At 52.1% G+C, this 12,188-nt stretch overlaps 1 protein-coding gene across 1 annotated transcript in view; it reads left to right on the top strand.

The window, feature by feature from the left end:
- The window catches only part of ATOH8 (atonal bHLH transcription factor 8), a gene marked incomplete at its 5' end in the record, with an annotated part of 40,050 nt that overhangs the window by 2,129 nt on the left and 25,733 nt on the right, over positions 1-12,188 (top strand). The window contains one exon of the mRNA XM_078613197.1: positions 8,876-9,067. Coding sequence (XP_078469323.1) covers positions 8,876-9,067 — 192 coding nt within the window. The remainder of the gene's footprint in view (positions 1-8,875; positions 9,068-12,188) is intronic.

Consider the following 12,188-nt stretch of genomic DNA (forward strand, 5'->3'; position numbering starts at 1 on the left):
GTATCAGTGTTAAAATGTCAAAGTGTCGCAGTGTTAAAGTGTCAGTGTGTCAGAATGTTAGTATCAGAGTGTCAGCGTTCGAGTACTGCATTAACATGTCACAGTGTCTGAGTCAAAGGGTCATAGCGTCAGGGACAAACGGTCATGGCATCAGGGTTAACGTGTGAGTGTCAACGGGTCAGTGTCAGAATGCCAAGGCGTCAGCGTGTCAGGGTCTAACGTGTCACGGTCAAAGTGTCAGAATGTGAAGGTGTCAGATGTCGGGGTCAAAGTGTCAGACTGTGAAGGTGTCAGAGTGTCGGGGTCAAAGTGTCATGGTCAAAGTGTCAGATTGCCAGGGTCAAAGTGTCAGGACCAGAGTGTCAGCATGTGAAGGTGTCAGATTGTCAGGGTCAAAGTGTCAGATTGTCAGGGTCAAAGTGTCAGATTGTCAGGGACAAAGTGTCAGATTGTCAGGGTCAAAGTGTCAGGACCAGAGTGTCAGCATGTGAAGGTGTCAGATTGTCAGGGTCAAAGTGTCAGATTGTCAGGGTCAAAGTGTCAGATTGTCAGGGTCAAAGTGTCAAAGTATCCGAACCCTTCCTTAAACTCATTTTCCGGGGTGCGATGCTCATCTCTGCCACAGCGGTGTGAATCCCCTATTGTCATAATGGGCCCGAGTCTGTGCATAGGACACGTCGTTTCATTTGGGTACGCATGCAGCTGCAAAGGGTTCCCGTGGTTGTGTTGCGTAGCTCTCTGATGCGTCCTCGAGTTATGCAGAACATGCTTCACCATTCTCCCTCTGACAAAAAAAATACAATATACAATAGAAATTGTTAAGCCCGTGGTGGAAATTCCACATATCTATGGCAAGCACCGATCTTCCCATCGTCAAACTGCTGTTGTCATCCACTAAGTTGTGCAGCCTTACTAGGTGTTCATTATTTTAACCACCCGGGGAGGATGATGGTACTGATGATAGCATTGATTTGACCCAGACTGCGATTTCAAATCGTACTCTCCTGCTTCGGAGACTTGCTGTTTCTATGATGTTACATCGTCGTGAGATGCAGCTGCATTTGCCCTAGACATAACATGTCAGTGGATATCCCATGCATTATGGTTGCAATATTCATTAGTAATAACTTCCACTCTGAAGAGTAAATAAAAAAGACAAATTTGTATTGCTACACAAGTCAAATAGTGTACACCTACTTGGGGCAATATTTATGACGACGCTAAATAACAATAACACCGTTAATCCACAGTATAATAGAACACAAATAAACTATGAAAGTTCCGTTAGTTACTTGTGACATGCTGCACGCCAACACCAAATGTTGCCAATATCGTCATCAACATCGTCATCATTAGCAGGGTAACGGTAGATTACATTAATTAAAATAGAAACCAATACAAGCTGTCATTGTCATCATCATTAGCATCAGCGATGGCAAGAGCATTGGTCACAAACCATTATCAACATTAATTGGCACCGGTTACATGGAAGCATTTCAATTGTTAATCATCACAAGCTAAACACGATCATCCATCAATATTATCAGCATAAAAATTAATGAGCATCTTTGCCACTTGTATCTGCTGTGATGTGACAAAAACAAACAAAAGCCTCACGAGTCGATGTCCTGGTTGAGTTAATTGGCCAATTCCCCTTCGAGTATTTTTCACGTGCAACGTGTGTGGGCGGGGGGGGGGGAAGTCGGCGTGCCCGCAGATAACCCACGGATGCGATGCGAGAGCGATCAAAGTGTGCACGGATTGGTGAGCACAGCTACTTGCTGGACTGTCTCCGCACTGCCGAGCTTGCTTCGCCAGCAGGCGCGTCACTGGGGGGGGGGGGGTCTGAGACAGCAGTCGATCCCATCGAAGTTCATTCTCAGCTTCAAGTGAACACATTCCAGGGGTTCTTACCAGGGTGAGGCCCGCTGAGCTGTGTAGGTCTCTTTCAGACAGCGCAACGAAGTGGCCTGTCACGTGGGCATTTAAAGCGCCCATACCACACACCGCCCTCCTGCGTGGCTGTATTTCTCACAGCCGCGGACAACCACAAATAAATTCCACCAACAGCAGCAGCAGCATCTGGGACGTGTTGCCAATGCGGTTACTTGCCAATGGAAAATGACCAAACTGGTCTGAGTGAAAAAGGGAACGGGGGACTTGAACCGGCGCCACTCACCCAGGAGGACACCTGAAACATCGCGGTGTAGATGTCAGCCGGCTGTGACCCCGCAGTGCATTACGTGCACGTCACGTGACACGGCCCTTAGTCAATCCGACTGCTGGATGAGCGTTTGCCCACACCCATGTGGGTCATGGGGGGGGGATTGTTTGTCCATACTTCACCACGCTGGTCAGTGTGGGGGGGTCTTTTTGTTGTTGTTTTATATTACACACGGGAAAGTCGGCTGAGATGGAGCGTCTCGTTTTGCCAGGGTGTCACGTGGTTGCAATGTTGATCCTGGGGCGGGGGGGGGTTCTAAATTCACTCACCACTGATATTAGCCGTGGCCTGGATTCAAACTCAGGTCACCGGGTTTAAAGTGTCCAAGCTACTGCACCACCACCACACTCGACATCATGATACAATATATAGTTTAATCCAATAGCAAATTAGTGGCAAGTTACATTGTTTGCTTCCACATTCTCTGTTTGTTCAGCCCTACGACCTGAAGTTGTAATTTGTACGCATTAACTAACGAGCAGTGAGTTTTAATTAAACGGAATCATTCAGCTGGGGTATAATTTTTGTAATCAAGTGACACCGGCAACTGCATGCCTCCCGCTGCTACTCTTGGCAAAACGATGTCACAGCCTCAATCTCTCCCGCGTTGCCTTTGAAGCAATGCCCTGAGCCCCCGTCGGCGATCGTTTACCCCCACCGCACTTCTTCCCCCCGACCCCCAGAACGTTGGGAAGACGTTGGAGGAAACAGGTGCTGGGGCTCGCACAGCAGACACGTGTTCCCTCCCAGCCACCTCGCTCGCTCGCTCACCCGCTCGCCCGCTCGGCTCAGCAACGGGCACGCGTCTGGTTCACCCTTTTTTTTACAAAAAGCGCGTTGTTTTGGAATTATCCCCTATTTGTGTAACGGAGCCGCCGTGTTTATTTTCGGACCGTGTTTTGCTGGAGCCCCCCCTCCCTCTCTCTCTCCACCCCCCCACCACCGGCCGCCGCTGGGCGCGATTATAAAACTGACAGCGGTAGCGGTGGCAGCGTTCACGACGCCCTTCGCCGCAGCCACGCGCTCCCCTTGTTGTCAGCACGGCTGCTGCACGGTAGCACCTCCTTGCAGCAGCAGCAGCAGAGATGAAGTCGCAGTGGTCAGGAATGCCCCCCCACCACCTCCGTGTGTGCAGCAACGGGGCGAGCGAGCGAGCGAGAGAGTCCGGCACTGCACGGCAGCTGCTCGAGTCACTGCGTCGAAAGATAAAAACAATCCCCAGTCCGTGTGGCGCGACTGTAGCCTTGGGAAGTCGTCGCGTCCCTGTTCTCAGGGTAAAAATAATCATCATAATTTCACGTCAATGTCGACTCAGACGCGCGAGGAGGAGGTTGCCTACGTACGGTGCGAAAGAAGTTCAACGTGCACCGACGCACAAAGGCAGCAGCGACGCGCTGAGCGGCCGCTGCCAACAAATTCGATGCGGGAGGAAACCGCAGCACCCGGAGGAACGTCCACGCGTGCGAGGGGGCAACACTCGATGCCGTCCACACGGAAAAAGGCGCGGTCCACGTGTTCTGCTGTACCGCGCGCTCGTGGCGAGCCAGGGTGCGGCTCCTCCTCGGCACCCACGGGCAAAGGGAGTTTCACAACGTCTGCGCGGTGACCCACCAACCCCCGCTGCCTCCACAGTGGGCTGGGTCACAGGCCACGGAGCGGAGCCACCCCCCGGCCGGCTCTGACAAAGCTGTACGCAGCGTGCGCATCGGAGTCGTCGGCATTTAGGAGTGGGAGATGGAGCAACATCTGAGAGATGCGCCAGCATGTACGGATTGGTGCATGCTTGGGATTTACACGAAGCGATACGAAGAGGAACACATGGGTTAGATCATGTACAGCGTGGCCCAGATGTTTCGTGAGCCCTAATTAATTTACCCCTAAGATGTTTTTCTTTTGCATATTCATTTATGTTTAAATAAACGTTACATTTAAAAAATAAATATTAAGATTTAGAGAATTAGTTCGGGGTCACAAAACATCAGAACCACCCTGTAGAGTCCAATGCAGAGACTAAACTAATTCGACTTTTTATTTCACCAGGTAAGGCCCCCTGAGCGATTCAGCTCTTTTTCATCAGGGACCAAGCCACAAATGATAGCCCCACGAAGTGGCTTATCATGCGGTAATGGATAACAACCACATACTTGAAACGCATGTTTATACATGTGAAGGGAAAAACCGGAGGACCCGGAGACGAATCCCCACGACCACGCGGAGAGACACGCAAACTCCAAATACACAGCAGGCATCGTCAGGGTCGGGATCGAACCCAAGACCTCCTGTATACCAGGCGAGGTAGTTAACATCTCCTAGCCACCGTGATGATGAGGAGAGAGAGGCAAACTCCAAATACACAGCAGGCATAGTCAGGGTCGGGATCGAACCCACGACCACTTGTATATCAGGCGAGGTAGTTAACATCTCCTAGCCACCGTGATGATGAGGAGAGAGAGGCAAACTCCAAATACACAGCAGGCATAGTCAGGGTCGGGATCGAACCCACGACCACTTGTATATCAGGCGAGGTAGTTAACATCTCCTAGCCACCGTGATGATGATGATGATGACAGAGAGACGCAAACTCCAAATACACAGCAGGTATAGTCAGGGTCGGGATCGAACCCACGACCACTTGTATATCAGGCGAGGTAGTTAACATCTCCTAGCCACCGTGATGATGATGATGATGACAGAGAGATGCAAACTCCAAATACACAGCAGGCATAGTCAGGGTCGGGATCGAACCCACGACCTCTTGCATACCAGGCGAGGTAGTTAACATCTCCGAGCCACTGCGGCGCCCCACACCGTGGTGCCTTTAGAGAAGTGCGCTCGGGCAGGCCAATGTCTCTGTCAGGGCTTGATGCGCCGGTGGCCCGAGACGAACGGTGGGAGTCGTCGCCAAAGGAGGCTGACGAGCCCGAGAGGGCGTCCACATCCCGGACGGGCGATGAAGTTCGTGCCGAAGCAGCACAGAGAGACGATCGCTGCATCGCGAGACCGCGTGACAGGTGGCGATCGGCTCCGGGGGCATCTTCATCCAGCGGTGGATAAGTCGCGGCTGACGACAACTGTCTCGTGTAGACCCGCGCACTGAGGACCACGTGCCACGTCACGTGACTGCACGCGTGCCACGCCACGTGACTGCACGCGTGCCACGTCACGTGACTGCACGCGTGCCACGCCACGTGCCTGCACGCGTGCAACGCCACGTGCCTGCACGCGTGCCACGTCACGTGACTGCACGCGTGCCACGCCACGTGACTGCACGCGTGCCACGTCACGTGACTGCACGCGTGCCACGCCACGTGACTGCACGCGTGCCACGCCACGTGCCTGCACGCGTGCCACGTCACGTGACTGCACGCGTGCCACGCCACGTGACTGCACGCGTGCGCGCAGCGGTTCGCGCGTCGCTCCATGATACCCGGGCCACCCGAGTTCGATTCACGCTCACGGCGACCATCCAGAGAGGATTATTTGATCCGGTCCTAGGCCTCCCCTAGGTCTACTCAGCCTCAAATGAGTACCTGGTGCGGTGTGCAAACATTGCCGCTCGGGAGGCAAAGGCGGCCGGGCGTGGTGCTGGCCCTCGTGCGCCGTGCCGGCCTTCACAGGTGCTCGCTAGCAGCGCTTGCCCCAACAGTCTGTTACAGGCTACACGGGGGGTCTTTGTTAGTCTTTGTTTGTGTGTGGAACCACGGGTTCCCTAAAATGCAAGCGCAGAAGAAGAGACGCTTTGCAGTTGTTTGTGCGGAGCGCGAAAGTAGAAGTGAAAGTGTTACTCCTTGCACGAATCGCCTTCATCTCCAACCAGATGACGACTCCTACAAACAAACAAATCATCGCTCCGCGGGGGTTGCTTTGAGAAGAGACGACAGCGTTTCTGCATTTGTGAATTTTAACTCGACTTTACACACCCGGCCGGAGAAATGAATGCAAAGTGAATTTCAATTGAAACTCCAGTCTTCACAATAATACCATTAATCAGGAAGCCGTGAATAAAAACAAACATTAGTCTTCACACGACAAATTAAGACGAGCATAATGAAATGTTAAGGTTTACTCTTATTTTTAGATTTTAATTAAGTGGCTATTAATCATGCTATTTAGATGTCACGATTCATCAGACACCTAAAATACATGAATTTAATACCAAATATTTTGAAAACTCTGTCTCATTTTAAAATAATAATAAAAATTGTCACACGCTCAGCATCTCCTCCCTCACGCAAGCAGTGCCATGCGGCTCATCTCTCTAGATGAAGTGGAAATTCCACATTGCCACGATCGGGGTCAGTCCATCCTTAGAAGACCACCGTAAACGTGTGGGTATCATTTAAATCAGTGGCCACAAGGAGGTACATTTTACAGACCATTGGAGGGATGGTCGCATTTCTCAAACTTCGGGTCTGTGAATGTGAATCAGAAGATGTATTGATGCTGGAGGAGGAATCCGATGAGCTATGAAGCTCTTGTTCACAGATGTCCAGGAGGAGCCGGTCAGAACGTGACAACAACAAACACGAGAGAGTTGTGGTCAAGTTGCCGCTGTTATTCCTAGAGAATTACAACACGAACAAAAAAAGACGGCAGGCAGTTCAGTAAAAATCCCACGACGTTCATCATAATCCGCCCTACGAGTCGCGCCTGATGAGAGACCGAGACTCGTGGACTGTGGTGCATGGACTGCCGGCCACTGCGTGACCTGGGTGGCGAGTGGCGTCTGAAACTCACAGGGGCCTTCCCCTCGCTTTGAGTCAGCCCCAAGTGAGAGTGTGTGGCACCCTGGGATGTGATCAGCACTTAGCAGGGGAGAGACAAAGGTGGTCAGGAGGGTCGGCGTGGTAATAGGCAGACCGCTCTGCGAAACCTAAAAATGGTGCTCGCTAATTAATGACATTTGCCCCCCCCCCCACAACAATTTCATCTGGATGTCTGTAACGATGTCTGTAACGATGTCTGTAACGATGCGAATGTGGCGGTGGTGTAGCGGTTACGAACCCGGCGACCCGAGTTCGACTCCCGCTCACAGCCAAAAAAAAAAGTGATAATTATCTGAACTGGTCCGGGGGCTCGCCTAGGTCGACTCAGCCTCAAATAAGTACCTGGTGCGGTGTGCAAACATCGCCGCTGGAGAGACAAAGGCGACTGGGCGTGGTGTTGGCCACCCACCCCCTCGTGTGCTGTGCCCGCCTTCATAGGTTCTCGCTAAAAGCACTTGCCCCAACAGTCTGTTAAGGCTATACGGGGGATCTTTGTCTATATATGAATACACGCATTATCGTTGATTATGAAGTCTCTAACACATGGGGGAAGCGTGTTTGTTGAACACCCTCCAATTGTTGCCAATTAATTCCCCACAACCTGGAGGTACGGGCGAGGCGATGTCTCCCGTTGCGTGGCGCGGCGTCTAAGGGCGGCTAGTCACGTATCGAACTAGCGGAGTTCCCACTAATTGTGTGCGCGGCTCGGCAAACTGTGGATTTCTTTTACAATCCCTTCTTCGTTAACTCTGCGGAGGGAAACTCGAGGCCTTTAGGTCCCATCCCATGTCACTTTTCTTGGCGACCAATCTCTTTTAGTTTCATATCTCTGTCACAACACCGGATTTGTGAATGCCAGCCTAAGCGTTGGGCATCTTACTGCACAACTTTGAGTAACTATTTGAACAGCTCAAGTTTTACAAAGAGTCTCTTGTAAGAGGGATAAAGTATCTAAATGGCTTTCCTCTGGTGGATGGGGATAGAATGAGCGATTGAGTGACTCTGTTGGTGGACACAGGAGGATAGAGGATAAGTTGTGTTTATTTGTGGGAGCTGAATGTAAAACAATAAGATGCTATTGTGTGGCCCAGCCAGAGGTCCCGGGGCAATTAGGGTTCGAGGGAGAGGGAGGAAGGACTCAAGATTCGGAACACCTAGACGCAAGAGGTCCCCAATGCCAGCGGGCAGCGTGTTTCCCTGCGCTGCCTTCCAGGGATGCATTTTGGGCCAGCTTCTAAGCACGCAGCTGCGGACACTAGCAGCGGAGAAGTGTGCAGAGCTCAAATCCGAGTCAAATGGAATGAAAGCCGACACGTGCAAAAAAGCAAACGAAAGTGCGTGCTTGGAAATGCACCGAGAGACACAAAGAGAAGTAAGCGTGGCTTGGCCAGGAACCCGCCGCTAGTAGGGACGATGGCCGGTGGTCGAGACTAACGACGGAGTGGCGGCCGAAGGAGGGAACGCGCCGTGGTTAGCACGTCCGCCGCGGAGACGCGGCGATGAGATCAGCTGACGCGCGTGGGTCAGACGGATCGGTGGACCGTGAGCCCGCGAGAGACAGAGGCGGCTTGGAGACACCTTCGTCAGGCAGTCGGCTGATGGCCACACAACCGCGGCTTAAAACAACAACAATCATGATGACGACGACTATTCTAACTGCATTATTTGTTCTCAATTATGATTCCGAGAAAGTTCACTTCCAGACACGGCCGAATGCGAGCAAAGCGCCCTAACCACAGCGCACCGCTCTGCCCCGCATCGCTCGTTCCACTTTCACGCCGCGTGCGCAGGCACCGAGCTGCCACTCGGCTCGGAGGGGCGCACGTGGCGGGGCGCTGGAGGGGGGTGGTGGGTCCCGTCCTCACTCCGCCTTGGTTTCCCGCAGGTGCCGTGCTACTCGTACGGGCAGAAGCTCAGCAAGCTGGCCATCCTGCGCATCGCCTGCAGCTACATCCTGGCGCTGGCGAAGCTGGCCAACGAGGACTACAGCGGCGAGCCGGGCGGCCTGAGCTTCAGCGAGTGCGTGGAGCAGTGCACGCGCACGCTGCAGGCCGAGGGACGCGCCAAGAAGCGCAAGGTGAGACGCGCGCGGTGCCCCAACGCGGATCTTTGCAACCCCCCCCCCTTCTCCGTGTCCCCTCCACTCCTCCACCCCCCTCCCCGCCCACCGTTGCCTGATCTGTGGTCGGTGGCGTCAAGATCTTAAAAAACAAAAGGTGAACTGGGACAGGACAAAATGTAAGTTTCTTTTGCAAAACCCCTGGCTTTAATCTGTGCTCGTGTTCGGCACTGAATGCAGTTGTGGATTCGCGCGCGCGCAGAGCTCGATGTGAGCGTCACGGGCGCGGGGAGTTTATATAATCTTGTTCTTCACGTGGTCTACGGCGACGTAGAGCTGGTTGAGCCAGACGATTGCATCAGGTGTAGCGGAGTGGTGAGCACACATCCCGGCTGCGGTGACGCCTCCTCCTCCTTAGTGTTTGTGAATCGGGCATGGAGTGGTTATGCGGTCCGCGGTTCTGCTCTGGGTGGTGAGCAGAGTCTCCACGCCGCCGGGGAGACTTTAATTTTCCACGCGCGCGCAACCATCATGAAGATTCCACATCTGTGCGTGGATGCTTCACGGAAGATCGATACGGTGGTTCTTCTGGGTCTTCGTCGGGTCTCTCAATGAGGAACTCGTGGTACCCTGCCCAGGTTGCACTCAGTGCAGAGGCTGTGTCGGTGAACTTAGAATCGCGTCACTTCCAACTGTTAGGTCAGAAACGCAAGTTGGGAGAAGCGCTCATTGCTGTTTGCAGCCTTGAGCCTGCGTCGGTAATTCCACATTTCTATGGTGGGGACAAGGGTGTCAACAGGGTTTCCACTGATGATTACCCTGTTTATTGATCCTAGAGGGATGATTTGCCTGTGCTGATCCATAAGCAGGATTAGGTTTTGAACTTGTAACCTTTCGATTGGTAGGCAAGCACCCTGCCAACACCGAGAATGCAGATTTAACTTTCAACCAGTTGCCAATTTTCAGACACTTGCACATCAATACTTAAAGGTCATCAATCTAATGCGGTCATCATATTGATTGCATCGTTCCCATACACCGATATCCTAAAGAGCTGAAGCTTTTTTCTCCCCGTATGCATGAGTGAAGTCCAGCTCTCTGACTGCTACAATAACACGGACATTACTCCTGCCTCAACCACCGGCCTCTTAGCGCAGCAGTTGACCTCTTTACTCCATCAGCGTGATGGAAGTAGCCCAGCCGAATGACAAACGTCTATTGACCTCCTCGCAACCCCCTTAAATGGTGGGTTTTTTTTGTGCACGGGTTCTGACCGCAGGCCCAAAGGCCCACAAACAAAGTCCTCTGCGACATCCACATCCTCGCTCCCCAATGCCAGAACCAGAATCAGTATTGATACTGCAGGGGGAATCCCATGAGCTATAAAACTCTTTTTCACAGATGTTCGGTAGGGGCACGGTGTAAGAACGTTACAACAACAAACACGATACAAAAACACGATAGGAGCGCAAAGTACAGGACAGATAAGCAATTCACAACAAAGATACAATTAAACAAAGAATAATTCCTGCAGTCACGAAAGCTTCGAATCTAGTTTAAACTACTTTTTATTGTTTTGCCAGGTACAGCCCACTTCGCTATGAGCTTCTTTTTCAGAAGCGACCTGGCCACAAACGATCGCTTAACTCAGTGGCTTATCACGTGTGGATTTATAGCAGCCTGTGATAAAGATGCAGGCCCGCAGCCTTCTGGCAATAACTCTGGACCGGTTTCAACACAGAGATGCTCCTCAGCAAGGTCACGCTTTGCTTAAACCGATGCCGGCAATGTGCCAGATGTTTGTCGGCAAGGGCTCTCTCTGTTAGATTTGAGTTTTGGTTTCCTCGCCCGGCAAACCTCACCTTGAGTCCATCGCGAGCATGCAATCATGCATCACGACGCTGCAAGGAGAGCAGACGGGTACATTCACCTCTCCGTACATGTTCCTAATCTGGGATCGAGTTCCGTTTTCGAGACGCGTGTGGCGGACTGATTTCACTGCTGCAGGGATGGAAATGGAGATGATGCAGGTGATGAGATGTAGAAACGTTTAATATCAAATATTCGACTGTCTTTGTGCATTACTTAGCAGTGGAGCAGTGATTAACGCACTGCCCTCACCTGAGTCAAATTCCTGGCCCATGGCGAACATCAGCGGTGAGATCTGTCACGCTTCTGTTGAACCCACATGGAGCAGAGGGGTACCGCGGTGTGAGTTGTTAACTCCCTCGCCTGGTACGCAAGAGGTCGTGAGTTCGATCTCGACCCTGACTATGCCTGTTTATTTGGAGTTTGCATATTCCTCTCCCCATGTTCCGCGTGGATCTTTCTCCGGGTCTTCCGGTTTTTCTCTCTCCACATTTAGAATCAACAAGCGTTTGGAGTATTTGGCCGATACGAATTTTCACGCGATGAGCCACATCGTTGAGCTATCATTTGTGGCCAGGCCACTTCTGAAAAAGAGCCATATAGCTCAGTGGGCCTTAGCTGGTAAAATAAAAAAGTGAGTAAGAATCATGAGTTCGTTTGGTGAAAAACTCCCACATTGGCACCCCACCTCGCATGGATCGGCCCCTAAATTCATGGCCATGCCTGGGAATCGAACTCGCCGGGCTCTCTCCCCCCACCTTTACACAACCCGTGTCAGAAGGCCTTCATCCAGCAGTGGATTGACAACGGCACCGTACATAATCAGATGGGTATTAGTATTAATATGGTTAGTGTGATTAAGCAGATTTGGCAAATGGCCCTGTTGGGCAACTTAAGCACCCGTATGAGATGGAGGGGATCTGACTTGGCTGGAATGACTGCAGTCGGCTGTTGGTGACTGGGAGCTCAGATGCCACTCTCACTGTGAACTCTGTTTTCCAATTACGGGCACGATAGTGGACTCGCTGTTCTCACTCCGTCTGGATGATTTACAAAGCAAAACATTTTGCGTGCGGTCAGAATGTCTCCCCGCTCAACCCGAGGGCGCGGGGACGGAGCCTCCTCGTCTCCATCGGCAGCAGCCATGATCACTGGTGGCAATTCCACATTCCCATGGGAGGGGGCCAGTCTGTCCACCGGATGGACAATCGCTGTTGAATTCCCGCAAAGCGGTACCTCAAGTTCTCGACCCCTATGGAATGATGGGCTG

This window comes from Lampetra planeri, chromosome 41 (genome assembly GCF_965212315.1).
Source record: "Lampetra planeri chromosome 41, kcLamPlan1.2.h2, whole genome shotgun sequence".
Lineage (NCBI taxonomy): Eukaryota > Metazoa > Chordata > Hyperoartia > Petromyzontiformes > Petromyzontidae > Lampetra > Lampetra planeri.